The sequence below is a fragment of the Archocentrus centrarchus genome, chromosome 17 (genome assembly GCF_007364275.1).
Source record: "Archocentrus centrarchus isolate MPI-CPG fArcCen1 chromosome 17, fArcCen1, whole genome shotgun sequence".
In the NCBI taxonomy this organism is placed as follows: Eukaryota; Metazoa; Chordata; class Actinopteri; order Cichliformes; family Cichlidae; genus Archocentrus; species Archocentrus centrarchus.
This window is the reverse complement of record NC_044362.1, coordinates 6,013,021-6,035,095: the sequence shown is the minus strand read 5'-3', so window position 1 is coordinate 6,035,095 and position 22,075 is coordinate 6,013,021. Positions and strand designations below refer to the sequence as shown.

At 41.9% G+C, this 22,075-nt stretch overlaps 1 protein-coding gene across 1 annotated transcript; it reads right to left on the bottom strand.

The window, feature by feature from the left end:
* Positions 1-2,000: 2,000 nt before the first annotated feature.
* LOC115795398 (E3 ubiquitin-protein ligase MARCH6-like) lies at positions 2,001-21,976 on the bottom strand. Its single transcript, XM_030751288.1, has 26 exons — positions 21,400-21,976; positions 20,319-20,418; positions 19,775-19,848; positions 19,488-19,631; positions 18,887-18,959; positions 16,793-16,973; positions 15,996-16,233; positions 13,475-13,536; positions 13,179-13,211; positions 12,947-12,998; positions 12,771-12,829; positions 12,603-12,683; positions 12,230-12,298; positions 12,014-12,088; positions 11,697-11,831; positions 11,469-11,588; positions 10,107-10,207; positions 9,626-9,763; positions 9,237-9,432; positions 9,083-9,152; positions 8,787-8,968; positions 8,560-8,694; positions 8,016-8,105; positions 7,711-7,843; positions 5,670-5,805; positions 2,001-5,340 (listed from the first exon to the last, which is right to left on the bottom strand). The coding sequence occupies exons 1-26, from the start codon at positions 21,416-21,418 to the stop codon at positions 5,259-5,261; spliced, it is 2,778 nt and encodes a 925-aa protein (XP_030607148.1). The 5' UTR covers positions 21,419-21,976; the 3' UTR covers positions 2,001-5,258.
* Positions 21,977-22,075: the final 99 nt, after the last annotated feature.

The following is a 22,075-nucleotide window of genomic DNA, read 5'->3' as shown; positions in this document are numbered from 1 at the left end:
TCTTTTCTTTAGTATGAATATGAATATGATAACATTATCACCTCTGATAAAGTCAGTGCTGTGATCAGTCAGCAGGTGCTCAGTCTCACCTCAGGTAACCTCAGAGGAGCCAGAAGGAAACTGGAGGAAGAGGGAGCAAATACCAGGACATTTTATTGATTTATTTCAAGTTTTGAAGCTTTGTTACTAGCTTGCTAACTAATTTTAAGGTATTGCTGGCTCTCCTCTCCAGATGGGTGCCCCTCAAAGCTGGTTCCAGCAGAGGTCACAGGGCGTAGATCATTGGGTTCATTATAAAGGTCGATTGTTCTCCTCTGTAAACCCTCGAGACAGCTTCATGGGAAAATCCTAGTAGATCAGTAGTTTCTCAAATACTCAGCTGGTCTCGCACCAACAACTATGCCATATTTAAAGTGACCTAACCCCCTCCCTCATTCTGAAGCTTGATTTGAAGTTCAGCAGGTCATCTAGACCATATTTAAACCCAGACACATGGGGGCCACAAGCCAGTGTACTCCTAGTGCCAGCCCCAAGCCCAGATAAGTGGGGAGGGTTGCATCAGGAAGGGCATCCACTGTAAAATCTTTGCCAAAGCAAACGTGTATCATCATGATCATGAATGAGATTGTCATACCAGATGGGTTGGGGCCTGGGTTAACAACAACCGCTGATGGAATCTGCTACAGTTTGCCCAAGGCAAAAGAAGAGGAGGCTGAAAGGCAGGAGTTTGATGAGAGAGTTGGGACTACTGCTAGAAAAGCAGATGTACTGTAGGATGGAGAGAAGGAAGGTAGATATATTGTGTGTGCTGGAGACTAGGTGGAAGGGAAGCAAGGTCAGGAGCACTGGTGGTGGATTAAAACTGTTCTACCATGGTATAGATGGGAAGAGAAATTGAGTAGGAGTAATGTTGAAGGAAGACTATAGGAATAGTGCTGTGGAGGTGAAGAGAGTGTTAGTAGAAGCAAGACAGAATATGTGTGTGAATGAGAGGGAGACAAGTGTAAGTAAAGCTGAAAGGAGTAAAGCAAGTGAAGAAACAGAGCTGTGAAAAAGTCTGTCCCCTTCCTGATTTAATTTTTTCATATTTGTCACACACACATTTTAGATGAACTAAACTTAAATATTAGACAACCTGAGTAAGTCCAAAACGCTGTTTTGAACTGGCATTTACTAAGTGAAAGATGCTAGCCAAACCTACTTGCTAATTGCCCCCTAAACCTAGTAACTGGTTGTGCCGCCTTTGGCAACAAGAACTGTAAGATTGTAATGAGACCTGTTGTGATGTGCCCAGGATGGAAACATTAGAAAGGAGTACATCAGCAGGACAGCTCAGGTTGAGCAGCTTGGAGACAAAGTTGGAGAAGGAAGGCAGAGATGGTTTGAACAAGATGCACTTGTAGGTTCTCAATAATCCGGCTCATGGTGCTCTGAAGTGTTTGAGTTTAAGGCAGTGTAATGTGAAGCGAGGTGAAGCCAGCCACAGAGGTGTGCAGGTGGATAGCTAAGAGCACTGACTGGTAATATTCCACAAAAAAGGGGTGATTTATTTCGATCAAAAATCAGGCACTGGCTTAAGCTTCACGTGACTGAGAAACACTATTCCGCGTACACACAGAGGTAAGGTCTCTCTCTCGCCAGCACAACAAAGAAGGGGTAACAGTCACAACAGACAAGAGGTGCCACCATGTGCCGGTACACAGCATTACAATAACAGTGACCGTTACAGCAGCAGGACTTCTTTTAGGTTCCTGAAGAGGTTTCACCTCTCATCTGGAACAGTTCAACTTTTAACCGCCATTCACAGCTTGACCCATGACCTTAAGAATTGGGCAGCAGATAAAAGGTTAAACGATTTCAAGGACCTAAAAGTTCAGTTGCCTTCAACTCAAGCCCTTCACACGTATACTGAGACCTATTTTGCATCCCTCTACATACAGCTGGAGCTGCAGCTTAAAGCAGATGTTGTCCATGGCTTGAAGAAGAAACAGCACTCGAGGAATCTTTAACAATTTATTGTTTCATATGACTGAACCAACAACCAGTAGAGCTCCAAGTATATACCTTTATGTTACAGTACATGCCACTTCCTTTATCCACATATAAAAATAGAAATCATTTCTTCTAAAAAGTCAACACTAAAATTCAAAGTGTCCAGCTCAGTTGAAAGATACTAAAAGGTCACTTTATAGCATCATATTTATATAAAAGTGAGCACTCCACACAGCGGCAGCACTAAAGTTAATATCATTCACAAATCGATAGAAAAGCAGTTTGTACTCACGATACTTTTAATAATGCAGTGTGGGGGAGAGAAAGACTGCAAACCTTCAATTTAGGTAAAACCCATAAACTCACTGTATCGGGCCACAGTTAAATAGGTAAAATAAATCTAGCGCCAATGATTGTGTTACAATGGATTCTGAAATGACTGCAAAATGTGGAACAAGGTGCAATACAAAGCATTTGCATAATAAAAAATAAAAGAGTGTAACAAATGATTCTTTTGGGACTTTAAAAACAACATCAGGGAATACATCTTCTGTTCTGACTGGTAGCAAAAATAATTCAGAAAATAAGCGGAGCTTGTTTCACTCAGTGAAAATAAAAATCTCTTAGTGCTGAAATGTCTGCTGAACTGGATCTATAAATATGACTTCTCATAACTGTCATGTTAAAAAGGAGAACCTGAGCATGTTCTCAGTGAGGCCGCATACCAGACAATGACTTTCCACACGCAGAGTGCTTTTGTGAGTACGGCCATGTGTAGAAAGTGAAAGGTGACGCTTCCTCACATTTCAGTCACATGAGAACACATCCTACAGTCACTCAGCATGTAGTGATGTAAAAAACTAAGATTAAATGGAACTTGCTGACTTTTTCGTAAAACATTAATTAGTGATTAACCTTTAGAGGTGCAGGTGGGTGGCTTTTGTTGCCATCGCAGTCTCAGACTTCACAGTGATATCAATGTTCTCATTGAAATCTCAGCAAGAAAAGAGCAGCCATTCACAGAATGTTCAGTTATTCCCTTAAAGATTACAAACCAGATATTCAGATATAAAATCATGCAAGTGTCATTTTTCTTTGTAGAACTTCTCATTTCAGTTTCTTTGCAGTATTTATGCTGGTCTATAGATACAGCCTATTCATTTCATGCACATCTATGCCGAGTATGCAGAACAACCAGTGCTGAATACAAGTATGAGACAACTGAGGAGCAGCCCCCTCTGATCTTCCTGCCATTGAGGGCTTGCTTATTTTCCAATTAGCACTGAATTTCCTACATGAGATGCAGAGAATAATCAGTTCACCCTCTGAAATCACCTTAAAAGGTGGTGAACACTTGAACGCAAGTCAGTTTGAGCTCACTCGTAATCTCCATGAAAAGCTCCTGCCAGAGTAACCGGCGTATTCACCCACGACCTCTTTTGCTCCTCACCACAAACAGCTCAGGCTAATTTTAGCTATGCAACAGCAGTTAATGAAAATATTTAGTAATGGCTAAGCTAAAAACCCCTTTGTAGATGAAGCATTTTAATTCAGGGATGCAGAAAACGCCCCACCCTCAAACTGCCTCAGATGTGGCGCCGACAAACTCTTGTTCAGTGCTGTGAAGAGTTTTTCCCTAAAAAGACCCATGCTGTCCTGGCATGTCAGTTTGTGTTACAATGACCAACAAGAGCACAAGTGAGGGACCAAACCCCCCCCCCCCCCCAAAAAACAATGCTCTCTCTCAGTGAAGATACTGCAATAAACTCAACATCTACCTACAAAAAACAGTAAAATGTGAAGCCAGCATTAGAGCGTTACTTAGTAACTAAATTGATTAGATGTGCTACGTCACGACCTGACTGAGCTTAGCAAGTCACAGCAATTAAATGATTAATGAGAGCAGAAGGAAGTAAATAAAGTAGTGACACGAGCCGGCTCTGCATGAGGTGGGCTGACTCGAGCTTTCCAGTTTAGTTCATTAGTCATGTTTCTTATTTTATGCAGCTGATTTTTCAGGTTAGTGTGAGCGAGCTGATTAGCAGCACTGCCAGCTCTGTCATGTTTAAGTCCCTCTGAGCGTGTAACAAACACATTCTCAAGTGTTCTCAGCAGGTTTCCCCAGTTTAAGCTGGGAAAAACATCGTTTTCCCTCCAGTTACGCTCCACCGTCTGTACTGAAACTCAAACTGATTTGCAGTGTGTAAATGAAAAAGTTTAAATTAAAAAAAAAAAAAAAAAAAAAAAAAATACAGTCTGGCATTTTATTTTGGCGTAAAGAAATACAGTCACGTCACAGATGGTGGCAGCCATGGCGTAAACTGTTTGCCTCTGTGGCCGCTTTGCTCCTCAGCCTGTTTCAGCTCATTTGCAGAAATGAGCTGAAACGCCTGCTGTGTCCCTGTGCCGTTTGCACGTGAAACACATTTGAAGTGTAAAAAGGAGCTGAAAACGCACTTGTTCTGCTCTGACTTTTCAGGTGTTTGACCTCTCCTATCTAGAAGGTGAATTAGCTTTGTTTAAAACCACCTGATGGTAAAACTCTCAGGACTGTGCCTCAAACACCAAAAAACAGCATGTCCTTGGCGACTGTACCCACAGAGAAGTCTAATTCTCTTTTCAAATTCTCAGAGGGCTATCTACCAGCTCACTCCAGAAATATAAGACTAAAAATCAATGAACACACAATAAAAACCAGCTAAAAAGAAGAAGAAAAAAAAATACAATCACATTGCCACATCATTCATGTCCCTCCTCATCGCTGAACTTCATTCTGATAAAGGGTGTCGTGAGGAAAACTCATCGATGCAAACGGGACCAGGGAGGCATTCTTGTTGTACTCGTGCACGGCTCTACACAAAGTGTGACCTAAACAATATTTTACAACATTCAAAGGGAAGCACGGTTTGAGGTAAACGCTCTGCTCATATCAACTTCAACACAAAGTTTTTTTTTTTAAAAAACAAAGTAAATAGAAATGAAAACATCAGCTGCGATGGACACAGAAGATTTACCAGGATGGACAGTCAGTTTCTGCAGGTTTGGTGAGACTTTCTGGTTTTGACTTCACTCTCTGACGTCCCAGCCTGCGACTGCAGCGTGTTGGTGAACTAAAGGACTCTGCTGCACTCTAAAGTTTAAAGGCTCCACTTGAAGCCGACAGCCGAGCAGAGAAAACAAGAAAGGTGTCACAGCAGGAGCCGACGGTGGCTCACAGCAGTGGGCTTGAGTGAGTCAGCTCCACTGATCCCACAGCACAATCAGGTCTATGAGGAGGTGCTGTAGGAGGACGAGGACATCCTGCCTGCCTTACGTTCATAGTTCACCAGTCGCTGTCCAACCAGGTACCTGGAGGAAGAATGGGGACACAGTTAGCTAATCAGTTAGCCATTTTTGAGCTTTAAATCATCCGTTGAGATTTTACCATCACTACATGTGGTTTGCTCTTTATGCTGCTGCTTGTATTTGTGGTTGCCAACCAGCCTGTGTGACTGGGACCTTAATACTTCTCTTCATGAAAAGAATAAAAAAAGAAAAACAAAAACCCTCTAGCATCCCTCCTCTCTCCTTCAGAATTACTTTTTAGCTTTATGCAACGAGTTCAAACATAACCCATCCAACTCAAACACCAAGCCCCCCCCCACAACCACCACCACAAACATTTCAGCTCCACTGACTTGTCATTTTTGATGTGTTCGTAGAGGCGTTTGAACTGTCGTATCTGAAAGGACAGGATAGCCAACAGAACGAGCACCATCAGCAGGAACGGGTAGATTCTCCTCTCCACCAGCGTCTGCATCTCTGGCTGCACACCTGCACGCAGTGAGAGAGAATAAGCAGTGAAACAGGAGCTCCTTATAATGAGTGAGTCTGTTCAGGGAAGTGACTGTCTGTAGCAGAGAGGGTGAGAGCAGGTAAATGGCGGAGCGCAAGTAATTTATGACTAAAAGTTGAGAAAAGACTAAACCAATCAGTTGCACTTTGGTTTATATAACAACTAGAGCCCGACTCCCAGGAACGGCTGGGAATTCTTAATTGGTTGTTTAAATGCATTTGTTGTCCGAGTGAACATCAGAAATACTTGTTTAAACTACGGCTGCCTTTGATAGGCTTTGCATAAAAAGCCCATTTTAAATGAATCCCTTGTCTAAATTACTGAGGATCTGCCGGCACTTTGGCCTCGGTGCCTGAATTTTTATCAGTTTCTAATTTAATCAGCAAACAGCAGCATTCATTCAAATACACCAGAAAAAACAAACAAAAGACTATTTCTTATTTTCTGTCATATATGAGATTGTTAAACAATGCCAAAGATACAAGTAATCATTTAGTCTGCTCTAAATGACCTGTGACAGTCTTTTTTCCATTGGCTCTGAATGATGTCACGTTTGGGTGGAGCAGCCAAAAGTTGTATTAAAGGGCGAAGACTTTCAGACAGGATGAACTGAGGGGCTACACCAAAATCTATCATAGGTTAAATAAGGATGATTTTGAACTGTGAATCATGCAAAGCTATTCTAGCAGAGTCCAAGAATATACATACAGAGCTGGCAATGAGCATATAGGTCTACTTTATGGATAACTACCTTTTTAAATACTACTACAGCATGGGTCTACAGTTCTTCATTAATAAAGACAATAAAATTCTCTTTCAATTACACCATTTGTCCAGAAATGTAAAATCAGACACCAGATTATCAGAACTGCACACACTGACAAAAACTTTCACCTGCTCCCACAGCAGATCATCTGCCTCCATCTCACCCCATCCCTAGCATCCTCTCCTAGACATCTCCAGACTCCTACAGGCATGTCATCAGGACTAAATGCCTTTCCACTCTTCTTAGCCATCCCACTTCCTCCTTACTAAACCACTACCTGTTCTCCATCCGTCCTCCCCTTGCTCTCTACCATCTGATACTGCTTAGCTACAGTCTCCCCTGACACCACCACATCAGTCTCCTCCCTTTCAGATTGCAGTCAGCATAAGATGTAGGCCATATTTGTGCACCTCCCTCCACTCTTATGTTACCCCATGTTCCTCTCTCTCCTTAAAGTATGTGTTCACCATAGCCATTTTCATTCTTTTTGCAAAACCCACCACCATCGGTCCTGCATTTCTCAGACTGTCTAAAATCAAGCTCACAGGTGCCGGGGTGGCTCAGTGGATGAGCAGGCAACCTCGTAAGCAGCGTGGCGGTACAGGCGGCCCAGGTTCGTGTCCCAACCTGTGGCCATTTACTGCGTGCCCCCCCCCCATCTCTCCCTGCTTTCCTGTCTCTCTCCACCATAACCTATTGAATAAAGCCACTAAAGGCCAAACATGTAAATTAAAAACATTACAGCTTGTGAGAACACCTGAAAATGGTAGAAAAATATTATTTTCAAAGTCAAACATTTGCTTTTTACATCTGCTAATCATGTAGAGTAGATATAAATGCATGTAAATGTACAGCTATTAGAGTTGAAATTAAAATCTTAAATGAGGGGTATTATTTATCTTAATTAGGCCATCTTTGTGTCTAATCACAGAAAAATATTAAAAATTTGATCAGAATGAGTGAGGACACATGAATAAGCCAGAAATCAGTCTTCTAGCCATTGAAGATTGACCCTTGTTGGGGTACACTAAGGTACAAGAACGTCCATGTGTCCCACAGACACAGACACACACACACACACACACACACACACACACACACACTTCGAGAGACATACCCAACAGTGGTGCAACAACTTTAGAGATTGTGTAGGGCACACAGAGACACAGCAGCAGCACGCAGATGACGGGAGCAGCCAGCCTACGCACAATGAAATGGAGATCAATATTTCTGATACCGTTAGCATACACCTGCAGGGGGGAAGGAGAGAGGGAGAAAGAGAGGTGGTTTTCTTCATTCAATAAGGAATAATCAACAACAATTAGATCATTTTAACACATTTCTCATTTGCAGTGTTGAGGTATCAGTAACCCCCATGCTCTGCTTTATTTTGACTGCAACTCAGAAGAATGTAAGACTGACCTGCTCGATAACAGTTTTGAGCCACCACTGAGGGCCCATCAGTGTTACAGCAGCGATGATTTTAGCATGAAGCACACCCAACGCCCAGTCCTGCCACACAAAGAAGCAGTCGAAACATAGCAAAATATCACCTAAACACTTCTAAATGTGACATGCCCACATCACATCCTCAAAAAGGACACACACACACACACACACACACTTGAGTTTTTGCAATTCAGTGTTTCAGTACAACAGTTTTTTTTGGCCTAGATTTAGATATAAACCATGTCTCTGAAATATATTCTAGTTTAAAATAAAAAGGTAAATTTTTCAAGTGTTCAACAATTTTATTTTCTTTTAAATCCTCCTTGTGGTTAGAAAGCATTAAAAGAATGCAGATTCATTAGAAAATGACATTTAAACACATAAGCTTCCAGTGCTTTGTGTATATTCCAAAAGAAAACCAATGACTGAGCCCTAGTGACAACATACAAAAAAAAAAAAAAAAACCACTATAAATGGTACTAAAATAATTCACACTTCCTCAGGTAATCCTACCTACCTGCCAGGGGTAGAAGAGAGGTGTCTGGTCCAGTGGGACTCTGAGAGGAGCAACAATGACCAGCTCAAACAGCAGACCCAACAGCAGAGGAATTACCCCAGCTAACAGCATGGCTACCACCAACGTCTTAAGGATCTGTACACATCACACCCACACCACACACAATAGCTGAGAAGTGACATTTTTTGCAGTTGGATGGGATGAGAACAGACAGAAAGCAACATTACCATGACTGTCCACTCGTGGACTTTGAGAATGATGACCGTCCGTCCCTGTGGCATCCAGGAAAGCAGCACTGTGGCGGCTCGAATGGACAGCCAGCAGACGTACAGACCGCTGGCTGCTGTGTACAGCTCATGAACCACGGCACTGCCCATCCAGAAGGACATCAGCCAACGACCCACAAACACTGACCAAGAGAAATAGGACGAAGTGAAGAGAGAAAAATAAAAGAAACGGGCTATGATTAGCTGAGAACTAGGATGAGGAAAGAACGTACAGACAAGGCCTGCTTGGGTCTTACCTGGCAGTGTGAGGCAGATCAGACTGGCTAGTAACAATGTGACACACATGAAGACAACCAGCAGAATGATCTGAACCAGAGGACACACACAAATTAACATTCACTATGAGCACAAGCTTCAAAAGTGACAGGCGCCTTGTGATGAGCTGTCCACCTTTAGGGGGAAGTTGATGGGCCGGTGGTACGGCTGGAAGCCAACAGGGCCACCCTGCTGCAGAATGGCCTGATGGGCAGCGTGAAGCCCCTCCCCCAGGCCCGGGATCCGGTGGTTGTTAAGGCGACCAGGAGGGTTATTTTGCTGGTTGTCATCATCATCTTCATGGTCTCCCAGCAGGTATGAGTGAAGGTCACTGTGGGGGAGCCATTTGAGAAATTACTTTTTACTACTCTGTATGTGACAGAAGACAAGAGAGAAAACTAAAACACTGCAGTCTTTGTATGCTTTTGTTTTTCTAAGCTACAACAGCTGAAGATCACCCTACGGTGTCACGTAAACACTTTATGTTTGAATTTGAAGTGTGTGAGTGTGTATCTCCAGCCTACAGCACATATCCAGCTGTGAATGTCCAGGCGTGGATGAGGCGTTTGAGCCACTGGCGAGTGTGACCCTGCTCCAATAATGCTGGCAGCACCACCTGAAGCAGCAGCAGCTCCAACGACAGCTCGCTGACCGGTGCATCGCTGCAGAGGAAGAACAGAAACCACTCGAGTCACACTCACTTCATAACTTGTTTATAATGAATATAATGCTGCATTTTAAAAATGTTATAAAGTGCAAAGATTCTAAAAGTTCTTGAAGCTGTAACTGGATTTATACATTTAATGTAATGGACATTTGACTCTAGAGGTACACAGGAGTTCAAGGTCACCTCAATGACTCAAGTGTCTTGAAAACTCTCAGAACTATGCACATAATTTACCTCTGCTCCAATACACATTGGAAAGTTTGAAAAATTACCCAGAAGTATTTGACATCAACTTAGGATTTTGGTGTCATCTTAAGCCATATGACTATTCAGTGTACCTATAAAGCATGACGTTGTAGGGAAGGAAGTTTGGGAGGAGCAGCTTAATGATTCTGATAGGAAGCCAAAGCATCAGGAGAACAATGGAGCCAAACACCACCTGAAAAAGATGCACAGACACACACTTTATGATTTGTAAACCTGTGTAAGTCAACAACATTATAACCTTTAATTTCCACATGGAAGAAAAAAAAAAAGTGTGCACATACAAGCCTGTACAAATGTCTTGTAATAAAACATTTGGTAATGGTTCATTGACAGGTTCAGTTCAACCAAACAAACACTGTTCTCATTAGGAGTGTTGAGAAATTGAGTCAATAAAACTGCTGTAAGAAAATGTAGCAAACCATGTGCCTGCAAGACCACATGGTTTGCTACCGATTTAACAAGTGGTGTGCCAACAGTAAATTCTACCAAAATAAAGCTTGCATTAGCAGCGTATACTACTGCTCTCCATAAATGAAGTCATGGTTTCATTATCAGGCATGTGTGCCTATACCCACACATAAAGTGTCATTAGAATTACGATGCCCAGCCTGCATAATTTCAGTAAAATCATCATCATCCTCTGAGGTCAAGCCAAGAGGTTTGCCAATGCAACACTGCCCTCTATCACTGCATTAGCTGTGCTTTTCTGGGGTAAACCTGTATGTGAAACAGCGGCAGTAACAGACAAAAACCTCATCCTCAAAAGGAAGCTGCACTCTCTACACTCTGAAGGGTTTGAAAACTGAGAATGCAGAGTTGTTTTATTTGTGCAGATTACAGGAAGATTTTTTTCCACCACAGCAAAGGAAATAAATCAAATTTCATTTCAGCACCGAGAAAAGAAACAACCTGCTGACTTGAATGAACTGGTTTCATAGGGACTAGGTAGAAAATTCTCTTCTTCAGGGCTGTCCTGAATGCCTTTTTTTGTGCACTGGAGTTGCGACAGTAATGAAGAATGAATATTGAAAAACAGATGGAGAGAGAGAGACTAGATGTAAGTTAAAGATAATGCTTGTGATGTTGGTTATTTTTCCCCATGTAATCTTTCTGTTCTGAAAGGTAAAAGCAGCCTGCCTCACAAGGTGCACAGCATCTGTCTTGGTCCTGCAGCTCATTGCTGGCTGAACAGAGAGAAGGCTAGAGAGAGACCTCTCACTGTGGGACTATAGTCTATACATAGTTTCACACTTCAAAAAGGCAAATATCCAAACCCTGAAAGTGAAAACTGAATACCTACCCAATGAACAAATATTCAAAAAGAAAAAGCTAAATATTTAAGTACAGCCCCGCTTTAAAATAATTAGAGTGAAATCTGTGAGTTTACTCTGATTCCACTCAACTACATTAACATAAGAGGGAGTTTGACTGACCACAGAGAGTATGAACCTCCGCAGGTGTCTGTAGATGGGCAGGTGGATCATCTCTTGGACTGGGTTGAAGTCTGGATCGTTCAGGTTCCTTAAGAACCACAGCACACCTGGCCGGAGCACCTGCACACAGCATGTGTGAAATCTTACTTTTTTTTTTTTAAGAAAACACGGTTTGAGAGTTTTTCCTATGCCACAGTATGCAACTATGATTTGATAACATCCACTTACCTCTCTGAGCAGAAGGATGAAGGAGGCGAAGTAGAAGACATAGACCATACCAACCAGCCAGTGGAGGAACATGGTGGTGCCAGGAGCGGAGTCAAAACTCTGCTCCCTGTCCTTGAGTGTGGCATCAAACATCTCCTGCAATGGGCAATAAAGGCAAATGACCAGCTCTTAAATTTTTAGGAACTGCTCTGATCAGTAACAGATTCTTCTTGATCAGGTTGCTACACATGCCATCAGTGTGCCTGACTAGTCACTAAAAGCCAGCATGTGGCTGTACCAACAGGATGAGCTGAGCTAACGCTGCGTGTTTGTCTTACCAGTGAACAAATGTCGAGCCACCAGCCGCAAATAAGTGGGAACAAGCCTATCTCCATGGCAACCAGCAGGGACACCTGCAACATATAACACACTTGCAATTGAGCGTCTGTTTACATGTAATCATAATTTCACTAATTACTGTTTCAGCTGAAAGCTTTGCTATGTTGACAAACAAAACACTGAGAATACCTCAGCGCTGCAGCGCTCTAGTTTACCTTGACAACAATGTAGCAGACACCCAGCAGGCGTCTGGACCGCTGGAACTTCACTAACGAAGCCAGGGCCTAAAAGAGGGGCCGTTAAGGACTAACAGGAAGTGCGTCGGCCTGTACTTCTTAGTCTAAGATACAGAGAGCTGTTATGAATGGAAGCTGAAGGCGATCAATAAGCAGTTTCTCTTGAATTTACGTTATGACCACCCTTTAGAGTCTGTTGCCAATTTCAGCATAAATATGACCACAAACATCTTCAGATATTCACAGAAATCCTACAGTAGATAAAGAAGTACAAGATTACAGACGTGAAGACAGAAGACATAAAAACTATACTGTGTACAAGATTTCAGTATCTGTAATATGTCGAGGATACATGGCAGACAATCAGGGCTCCAGCCAGGAGGATGTACCCCAGTATGGTGGTGATGAGGCCGTCAAAGTGTGATGCTTTGATCTACAACCAAACATGAGAACAAATCCATCAGTACAGGACAAACCCATGCTACAATACAGTGTTCAAACTGCATTGCTCAGCACTTACATAGTCCTCAAAACCAAGTCCAACCACTGAGAAATGACCAATGTGATAAGGGCAAAAAGCTAGAGGGAAACATGGAGGCTGTTAGAAGGTACCCAGTCTCATACTGGACTCCTAATAATCTAAAATCTTCAGTTTGTCAAATGGTAATGACTTCAGTGGATGCAGGTGGGACTTACCAAAGACCAGAATAAAGAGTGTGTTGAGAGACACGACCCAGAAGACATGTTCCTAGAGAGGACACACACAAAGAAACTCTTATGATGCAACTTCTGTCCATAGATTTGCATTTAAAGTTATGAAAGCATTATGACTTTCACTTTATCAAAGAGTTAAACAGAATTTTTAAAAAATGATTATTTCACTGTGTAAAGCAGTGTGAGAAATGTATATATGAAAAAGAATAATTACCAAGAAAACTAGGGAACCATCCAGTCCTAGCATCTGGAACATAAACACACAGTACCTGTTACAGTCACAACTTAAGACTTGTGAATTAACACAAAAATATTTCAGTGCAACCACAACATCTGCTAACACCCCAGGTCAGCTGTGAAAAGCAGCCCTTAACAGGCACGATTTCAGCATCCTGTGTTTGCACATTAAACACAGGACGAACATCTCCTGTCATAAATGCCTTTAGCCCAACTGCTGCCTTACTTACACTCACGTCACAACACTTTACAGAGCAGGAAACAGACTCCTACCCTCTCCCAGGTCAGCTCCTCTGCTGCACGGTCCCACTCCAGTGCATTCCAGTTCAAATCTTCTGCAAGACAAAACAGAGCAGAGAAACTAAAACAACTACAGAGTGCCTTCTTCCACGTATGCATGAGGACAGAGAGGAGAGAAGAGAGACAACAACAAAAAACCCAAACACTAGAATGACACTCAGAGGGCATACCTCACCCACCCAAAATCTTTGATGTGTCAATACTACGCTGTAACAGATACCACTCAATGCGGCTCTACTCCATCATAAATTACTAGATCAGAAAGACTGGAAATTTATTTTATTGGCTTTTAAAAACTAATTTGATTCAATATTTTTATTTTAAAAATGGAATCTGGATGCATTTTATCCAGTTTATGGACCCTAATAACATCCTCTTTATATATTAAAAAAATAAAAAATGCTGAGATGTGAATTGTGTGAAGTTTATTTAGGGTTTAAAGCTCTCTTTGCATTATTGAGAGTTTTGATTTAATATAGAAAAAGACAATGAATTATTAACAGTAATTGTGTTTACCTGTCAGATGAAAGATATGAATTAAAAACATTTTTTCAAAAGACTGGGATTTTATTTATTTATTTATTTATTATTTATGGTGACGCTGTCCTTTCACCTTGAAAATGAAGTCATTTGTTCTTGGGCCCCCGAGGAATATTTCCACAAAGTTTCATCAATTTTGATTCAAATCTTCAGGCGGTTAGATGCAAATATGTGAATATTGTCCCCATCTGACAATGATGAAGAATCCAGATCACCACCAAAATGTAATACACTGTTCCTTGTGTCACCCCAACAACAGACAGAAATTGGCCTCAAAATTTGGTGACAGTTTTCCGAGTTACCCTGCTAACGGACAGACAAACCGTGCCGAAAACATAACCTCTCGAGGCCAGGTCAAAGTGTTTTGTTGCTTTTTACATTTTGTCGTCATTAACTTAAACCAACCTAAAAAGTAGAGGTTCACAACTATTTAGGCTGAATGCTGGCAGGCATATCTACTCCTTACTGTAGTAAACAGGTAAACAAGTGTACTTTTTAAACTTTGTCAAAGCTTACTGAGCTTAGAAGCTGTGACGCTTTGAAACTGAGGATTTGTAGCAGACGTACAACGTACAGATAGAAGAAAGAGGGTTTTTAGAACCTTTGAGACAAAGTCAAAGATCTAAAGCTGTTTTTATTAGATTAAGCCTCCTGATTTTATGCCTCTGTGACCACAGAAATAAATACTGAGGCTCTGGCCCCATTTATTTACATGGGGTTTAAAAAAAAAAAAAAAAAAAAAAAAAAAAAAAAAAAAAATCCCAACATGTACCGTATTTTTCGGACTATACGTCGCTCCGGAGTATAGGTCGCACCAGCCAAAAAATGCATAATAAAGAAGAAAAAAACATATATAGGTCGCACTGGACTATAAGTCGCACTTTTTTTGGGGGGGGGGGGGGGGGGGGGGGGGGGGGGGGTGGGGGTTGATAGAATCCGAGACCCAGAGCAGAAATTCCATCTTGAACGGCAATTTAAAATAATAATGGATTAAAGAACAGGACGAACACGGTTACACCTACGTTATGCTAACGTAGCACATTCAGCTACATGACGCACAACGAACACGTGTTCGGTATTGTAACGTTGTAAACACACTTCCAAAGTCGGCGATATTCACAACAAAGGTCGTCTTTATTAACAGAAAAACGGCTGCTGTAGGCCACAGCCACGCCAACCACAACTACAACAGCGGAACAGCAACACACACACAGGCAAGCTCTCGGTCTTTTTCTCTCTCTCCATGCTGCCTTCACGACCCTCCCGAACAGTCCGAAATCCCACAACATCAACACGCTCTCTAACTAAGAGAATCGCTACAGTATGTTAACGTAACATTAAGTTATTCAGATAACCATAGCATAAAGAACATACTAACAAGTTAACCAAACCATCAATCCATTGAATTCTTCATCCTCGGTGTCACTTCTAAACAATTCCGTACACTCCGTAGACGAAGCGCCGCTTCCTCTTCTGTGTCGCGTTAGTCAGACTCGTCGTCAGCTGCAGTTCCAATTATTCCAGCCTTTCTGAATCCCAACAGGATGGTTTGTCACTGAAGCCCATGTTTTCTTGATCCATCCAATGACTTCCAGGAAAGTTGGGTGGCGCATTCTCCCAGTTGCCGTTAAGCTGTGCTCTCCATCCATCATCCACTGCGCCCACAGGTTACGCAAGACTGCCTTAAAGCTGCAGTTCACGGAGATGTCAAGTGGCTGGAGTATTTTGGTTCATGTGTTATAAATGTCACATATACGTCGCTCCGGAGTATAGGTCGCACCCCCAGCCAAACTATGAAAAAAAGTGCGACTTATACTCCGGAAAATACGGTACTAAATCTCAAACATTACTGATTCAACTACAAACCCACAAATGTCCAGAACCACTCTCCTAGAACAGTAAGTACTTAAAACTAAATACATTAAAAATAATCGTCCTAAAAATGCTCACTGACCTTGTCCTCCATTATTGGCATCAGCAGCATCATCTTCCCTGCCTTCCTCATCCTCCTCGTCCTCTTCATCTTCCTCCCCTTCATCGTCTTCATCATCCTCCTCCTCATCATCCAGTTCTGCCTCATCATGGTTGCCGGCTTCATGTGCGTTGGCAGGTGCCAGCCCATCTGGAGCAAGCTCTGCAGGGTTCCTGGCAGCTTCAGCATCTGCAGGAGCCTGGGCATTACCGCCTGCACCCTGTGGATATAATGAAAGACGTGACAGTTCATTAATAAAGCCTGCTGAAATTTAATAGAGTTACATTTGTGCTTGCGCAAGCTGAAAAATCCAGAACTGCAAAATAGGAGTTTTAATCAAACTGCCTGTGACCACCTTGAGGTCAGGCAGGAGTTTATATCCAGATTTGACCACTGAGTTTTTGAAGACAAAAAGTCATTCATCACTCTGTCATCATCCTATTAAACATTCACATGAAGGTTTGACCATCTACGGGATACAGTGTTACAAGAATGGGACAGAGGTGCAAACCAAAAACACGTCTCTGGCCAAATCAGTCGGCTGCTGTCACTGCAGACTTAAAAGTTTGATTTTAAAGATAAATTGCTTTGAGAATTAACAAGCAAATTACAGATGATTTCCTCAGGCAACCACAGACTCTTATTTAGACATATGAGCCCGTCACTGTGCCAGCCATGCCAGAATGATAGTAAACTGTACCAGGAAGCTAACAGACTATAGGAAGTCTTTATCATCTCCACTCTTGCACAGAGGAAAGAGATCCAAAAACACCACCCACCTCATTAGCTGGTGCAGGGCCGTTAGGCTGATTAGGAACCAGTGGAGGTTGATTCTGCTCCAACCACTGGGGAGCACCACCATGGACAATCTGCTCTCTGAGCCACACCAGGCTGATGAAGGCACACAATGTGCATGTGACCACAAAACAGCCCTGGAGGCAGTCAGCGAGCAGGTTTTGCCTGCAAGGGGGGAGACAGAACATTGTTTTTGAAAAACAACCCTGATCACTTACTGCATCTTGACACCATCTCTACCATTGACGAGATTTTCTGTTAACTATAAAGAACTTGCCGCTATTGATGAGATATTTCAGTAATCTGTGTTTTTACTGTTATAAATACGATTTACGAGGTGCTGTTTTTCACCTAGTGACATAGTACAACACGTCTAATGCTTGTTTTATGCTTGAGCGGGGGCAGCATGCAGTCTGCAGGCAGTCACAGACGGCCCACCTACCTACAGAAAGTCTTTGTTGTAGAAGGAGCAGAGTCAAAACACATGTGATACAATCTTTGACAATTTCCCACTTTTCCCATTCCAACCCAGTCAACCAATCAGCATTCAACCCACACATAGGTCATCCACATCCAGGGTTGTGCATTTGGGATTTTAGAGGACTGCATGGGAGGACGTTTGTGGCAGGAGAAAACCCCTCTTTTTGCTGCCTAAACAGAAACATGTACGTACTAAAAACTATTACCAGCCATCATTCGCCCACTCTCCAGCTTTCTGTGTAGCATGCATGGTGTGTAACAAGCCTTTAAACACACATGGTGGCCCAATATTGTAATAAAGCAGCAGGGCAGTGACGCATGCTTGCTCTCATACTCCTCTGGATATATTGCTGGTTGTTTGTGTGCACCCAAACAGACCTGAGGCCCGTTCGTGCTCAACAAGCTGAATTTAAAAAGAAACAGAGTTGATCAACTCTGATATCGGCAACTCAGTTTTTGGTTCCAGAAAGTCTGATCAGAGTTCAGTCAACTCTGAGTGCGTTCACCCTGATTTAAGCATGTATGGATGGAGAAAAAGCCATCAATGGAGCACCGATACCAGGATTCACCATGGCAACAGGTAAATAAAGAGCAGAGCCTCCATTTAATTAGCTTGGTCCACTCTGGCATCATCATAGACCGTTAGGAAAGTTTAATATACAAATTATATATATGGCTATATTTGAATACCTTGTATAGTCATTTTCCCAACTTGACCTTTCATTAGATGAAGCTGGAATCCCAATTTTATGTTTGACATTTAAATCTAATTGTTCAAATGTAGCCTGACAGGGACAAAATATGGAGAAAGACCGTTTACTCACGAACCTTTGATATTATTGAGACAGAAATAGACAGATCCACTTTCAAGTCAGTTTATTAAATAAAAATTTATGAAGTGTTTTTTCCAACAGTTTATGACAGTTTCAGTATTTGTTCAGTGAGCATTTAATGTACTGATGGGCTGTCACAACCTCATTTTTAAGACTGACAGAAAAAAAAAAAAAAAAAAAAAAATTATATATCTTTAATGGTCCCCCAGTGTAGCCATTTGTAATATGGTCTAATATCAGTCTTCACTGATGGCTCTCTTACAGCCACAGCACAGACATTCAGCTGAGATACTGTCAATAGCAACAGTTTCACATTTAACTCAAAAATGCAGCTTTCAGACTCTTTACTGATTAAACTTTAAATTCATTAAAAAAAGGCAAACATAAGAAATATAAGCTTTTATAGTTGCTGACATGTTGGACAGCTAGATTTTAGACAATTATAATTTGAGAGGATGAACCATTTTAAATGAGGAAATGTAAGTGATTGCAATTTGCTCCAACTACAGAACAGAATAAGCTGCTATGAACAGATCTGGACAGGATGAAGCAGGAAATGATGGAGCCAAACTCACTCCAAGCCTCATCTGGGCTCAAATCTTTGACCCTTATCCATCTTGGATCCATCCCACAGTGTTGGGAATGTTGGGAACCACTGATTTAAAACAGCAACACTGTGCAAGGCATGACGATAAAGTGCACAATGGGACAACAGGAGCTTGACTTTGTGAGAGAGAAGGTACAAAACCAAAATCAGACACTTACGTTGAGAGCATGTCTAATGGCAGGGTAAGGAGAGAGCTCACGGAGCCGGTAAATAAACACTTGTAGATACGACCTGTTGGGAACACAGAATGAAAGCAAAGTTGATGGTAGAAACAAAATCATGGTAATCACTTCTTAACTGTCAACTAGTGAGCAACTAAAACCAAATGACTCCAAATTTGTACATTTATAGAGTTCTATTTTACTCTGTGCTGAACTAAAACATTTCATTTAGAGAATATGAAATTAATTTAACCTTGCATCTAAAACAAATTAAATTGGTATACTCAAGTTTAACAAAAAAAATAAATAAATAAAAAAATTCTCAGGACTCAAAGATATATTTGAAAAGAGCTCGACAAAACTGTGTCAAACTGCTTGCAAACTCAATGTTTCACCTCTACTTAAAGCATCAACTTTCCCAAATCTTTGTTGCACATATGATAGTGCAGTTTCCTGTGTACACACTGAGAAATGTGTTAAGGCATTTGCTCAACTGATGGAAAAAAATTTCTCTCCATGTTTTATGGCCAAATTCTTAATCAACAGAAATAACTGGCAGATTGACAGATCATGAAAGCAACCCAAGATTGTGGCTTACATGCTGTGAGAGGTACCACACCTAACCAGGCAAAGGCCACCAGCGTGTAGTGGAACCAGTATCTGATGGCGGTTCCGATACTGGTGACCAGCCCTGCAAAGATGTCCTGCACAGGCAGACGAGATGGCATGTCTGGAGAGTAGACTGGAGAAAAGAGCAATACAGAAGTGAGGGAAATAAATGGGCAAACAATAATTAGGCACTTAAAAGGAGCTCACAACAAATAATGTATTCTTAAAACATTAAATGATTTACTGAGCGGGAAAAAAAACAAAACAAAAACTTACTTGGTGTAAATGCAAACCTGTGTTTGCATAATTCACAGTATTCTTTTCTACTGTGTTTTAGCCACTGCAGTAAGCTGTGAAAACAAAAAGGACACAGTGAGTTTACGCTTATCTCATGGAGAGTTGCACTCTATGGTCAACAACATTCCTCAGTGGGTCCTGCAGTTTGGAGCTGGTGAATTCTGACACTGAAATTGTCTTCATACTCCTAAAGCTTTCCCGAGCAGTGCGGCAGGGAAAAATTATCCTTTTGAGAGAGCCAACTACCACTAGGGAATACTGTTGCTGGGAAGGGATGTGCCTGGCCTGTAACATTTTTTATTTGGTAGGTGGCCACAACAACAGTCACGTGAAAGGCAGGTTTTGCAGCGTCACACTGCATCTGCCAGCTCACCTTCTTCCTACAGTATACAAGTGGCAAAAAGCAAGGTCTGCAGGCTAAATCCAGCTCTTTGTAAGTTTTAATTGGCCTGCCAGCTATACAAACTACTGTGAAAAGCAAGAGAAAATAATGAAGTCAGGGACAGCTTGCTCACTCACATACCATTCCTGATGAATGAACTTGATGCTGCCAGTGCAAACACAAGGGTGGTAGAGGGGCTTGTCCTGGGTCCCCTCTGAGCGACATACCCGGCAGATATCCGCTGTACAAAAAGGCACAGTGACATGACTCTGCAGCAGAGCCTAAGAAAGTCTGCCAGTGCATTTTTTTTAAACACGTATCTAGTGACACACCTTCGACATTATACAAAACTACGACTAGCTTTCTACAAAACAGTAACATTGTTCATGTGTGTCAGCATTGCACCTGTGCAGTGGATCCGTATCTACAGTGACTGTAACGGTGCAGGTCAGATTAGGGTAAACTGTAATCCTTGGATTAGCAGGGTCACTGCATGTGCAAAATAAAATAACTATAATTAGCCCAGGAAGTAGCAGCATGGCAACAGTTAGGATACCACGCTTGGCTTTATATATGTACCCTTTAAATATGTGCAGATGGGGCTCATTCTCGCACACGGGCTTGTCAAGTGTCATAGCAGTCCAAATATACTGACAACTGCAGGCTGTTAAGAGTATGTCAAAGCACTCGTCATGTTAACGAAAATTTGTCTTGAATAGAACTCGTAACGTTGTAAATGAGCCTTGCCTACTGGCTGGCTGACAGCTCCGGGAGTCAGCCTGCCAACCATACCAACGTAACGCTGACTTGTTATGTCATACTGTACGGTTTGCTTATTAAACGTTAACTCATTAATTCGCTGCTCTCCGTGTGGCTTTACTGTGAAACGCTCTCCTTCTGGGATTTCTAGGTTGTAACCACGACTCAGTGTCCATATAATGTTCGTGAAATCAAAATATCGGACCTCAGCTTTCTGGCTCCATTTACAGCTGACAGCTAACGGGCGTAAGTCGACGTCAGTTAGCTGGCTGGCTAACGCTAATTGGCTTGCGGTCTGCTTAATTCTGGTAACGCTTTGGAGAAATTTAAGAAAACTGAGGCACGATCGTTGCCGCCAACTACAGTTAAAGGTCACTTAAACCAGGTCATACACAAAGTCAGTATGAATGGTTTTACTACTTAGCGCTAATAATTAGGGTAATCAAGTTTGAGCATTAGCTACCTTCCTCAGCGGTGTCCATCTTGGCTGGCTGCTAAAGCAGCCCTGCTCCACAACACTCCGGGTTTGTCAGTCCGTGTAGCAGCGATGACCGCCTGCTATCGACGTGCATACATTTCAAGGAACACCTTTTATTTCATTACGCCGTTTTGTTTGACGTCACCATGCATTTCAAAATTAAATTCAGCTTGTTCTACTTCCATCACTCATCAGCTAGCGGTCACCACATACACATAACAACAACACGTGACAATGTGGTGCTTTCACCACTAGATGGCAGCCACACGCAACAAGCCAGCTTCATAGCGGCATGTTTTTATTAATACAAACACCAGCTCTATACTGAGTTCAGTATCCAAAATAACCTGGAACTGTTGAGCTTCTTGTCTGTCTAGACTATGATTGCATACATAAAAATATAAACAGAGGCATTATAAGACAGTCATGTCGTTAAAAAGATCCTGAAGTGAAATCTATGGAGCAACAGGTATAAGTCCAAGTTTCAGAGGAAAAACAAACACCTTTTTATAACCTTATTTCATGTAAACGTTTTCATTTGATTTTTAAATAAGATTTAACTGGTGATGATTTCAAAGTTTTTATACTTATTTGTTTCTTTCTGTAAGCACGAAGTACCGCAGCAATTTCCTAATGCTGTGAACCTGTTCACCCATATGGC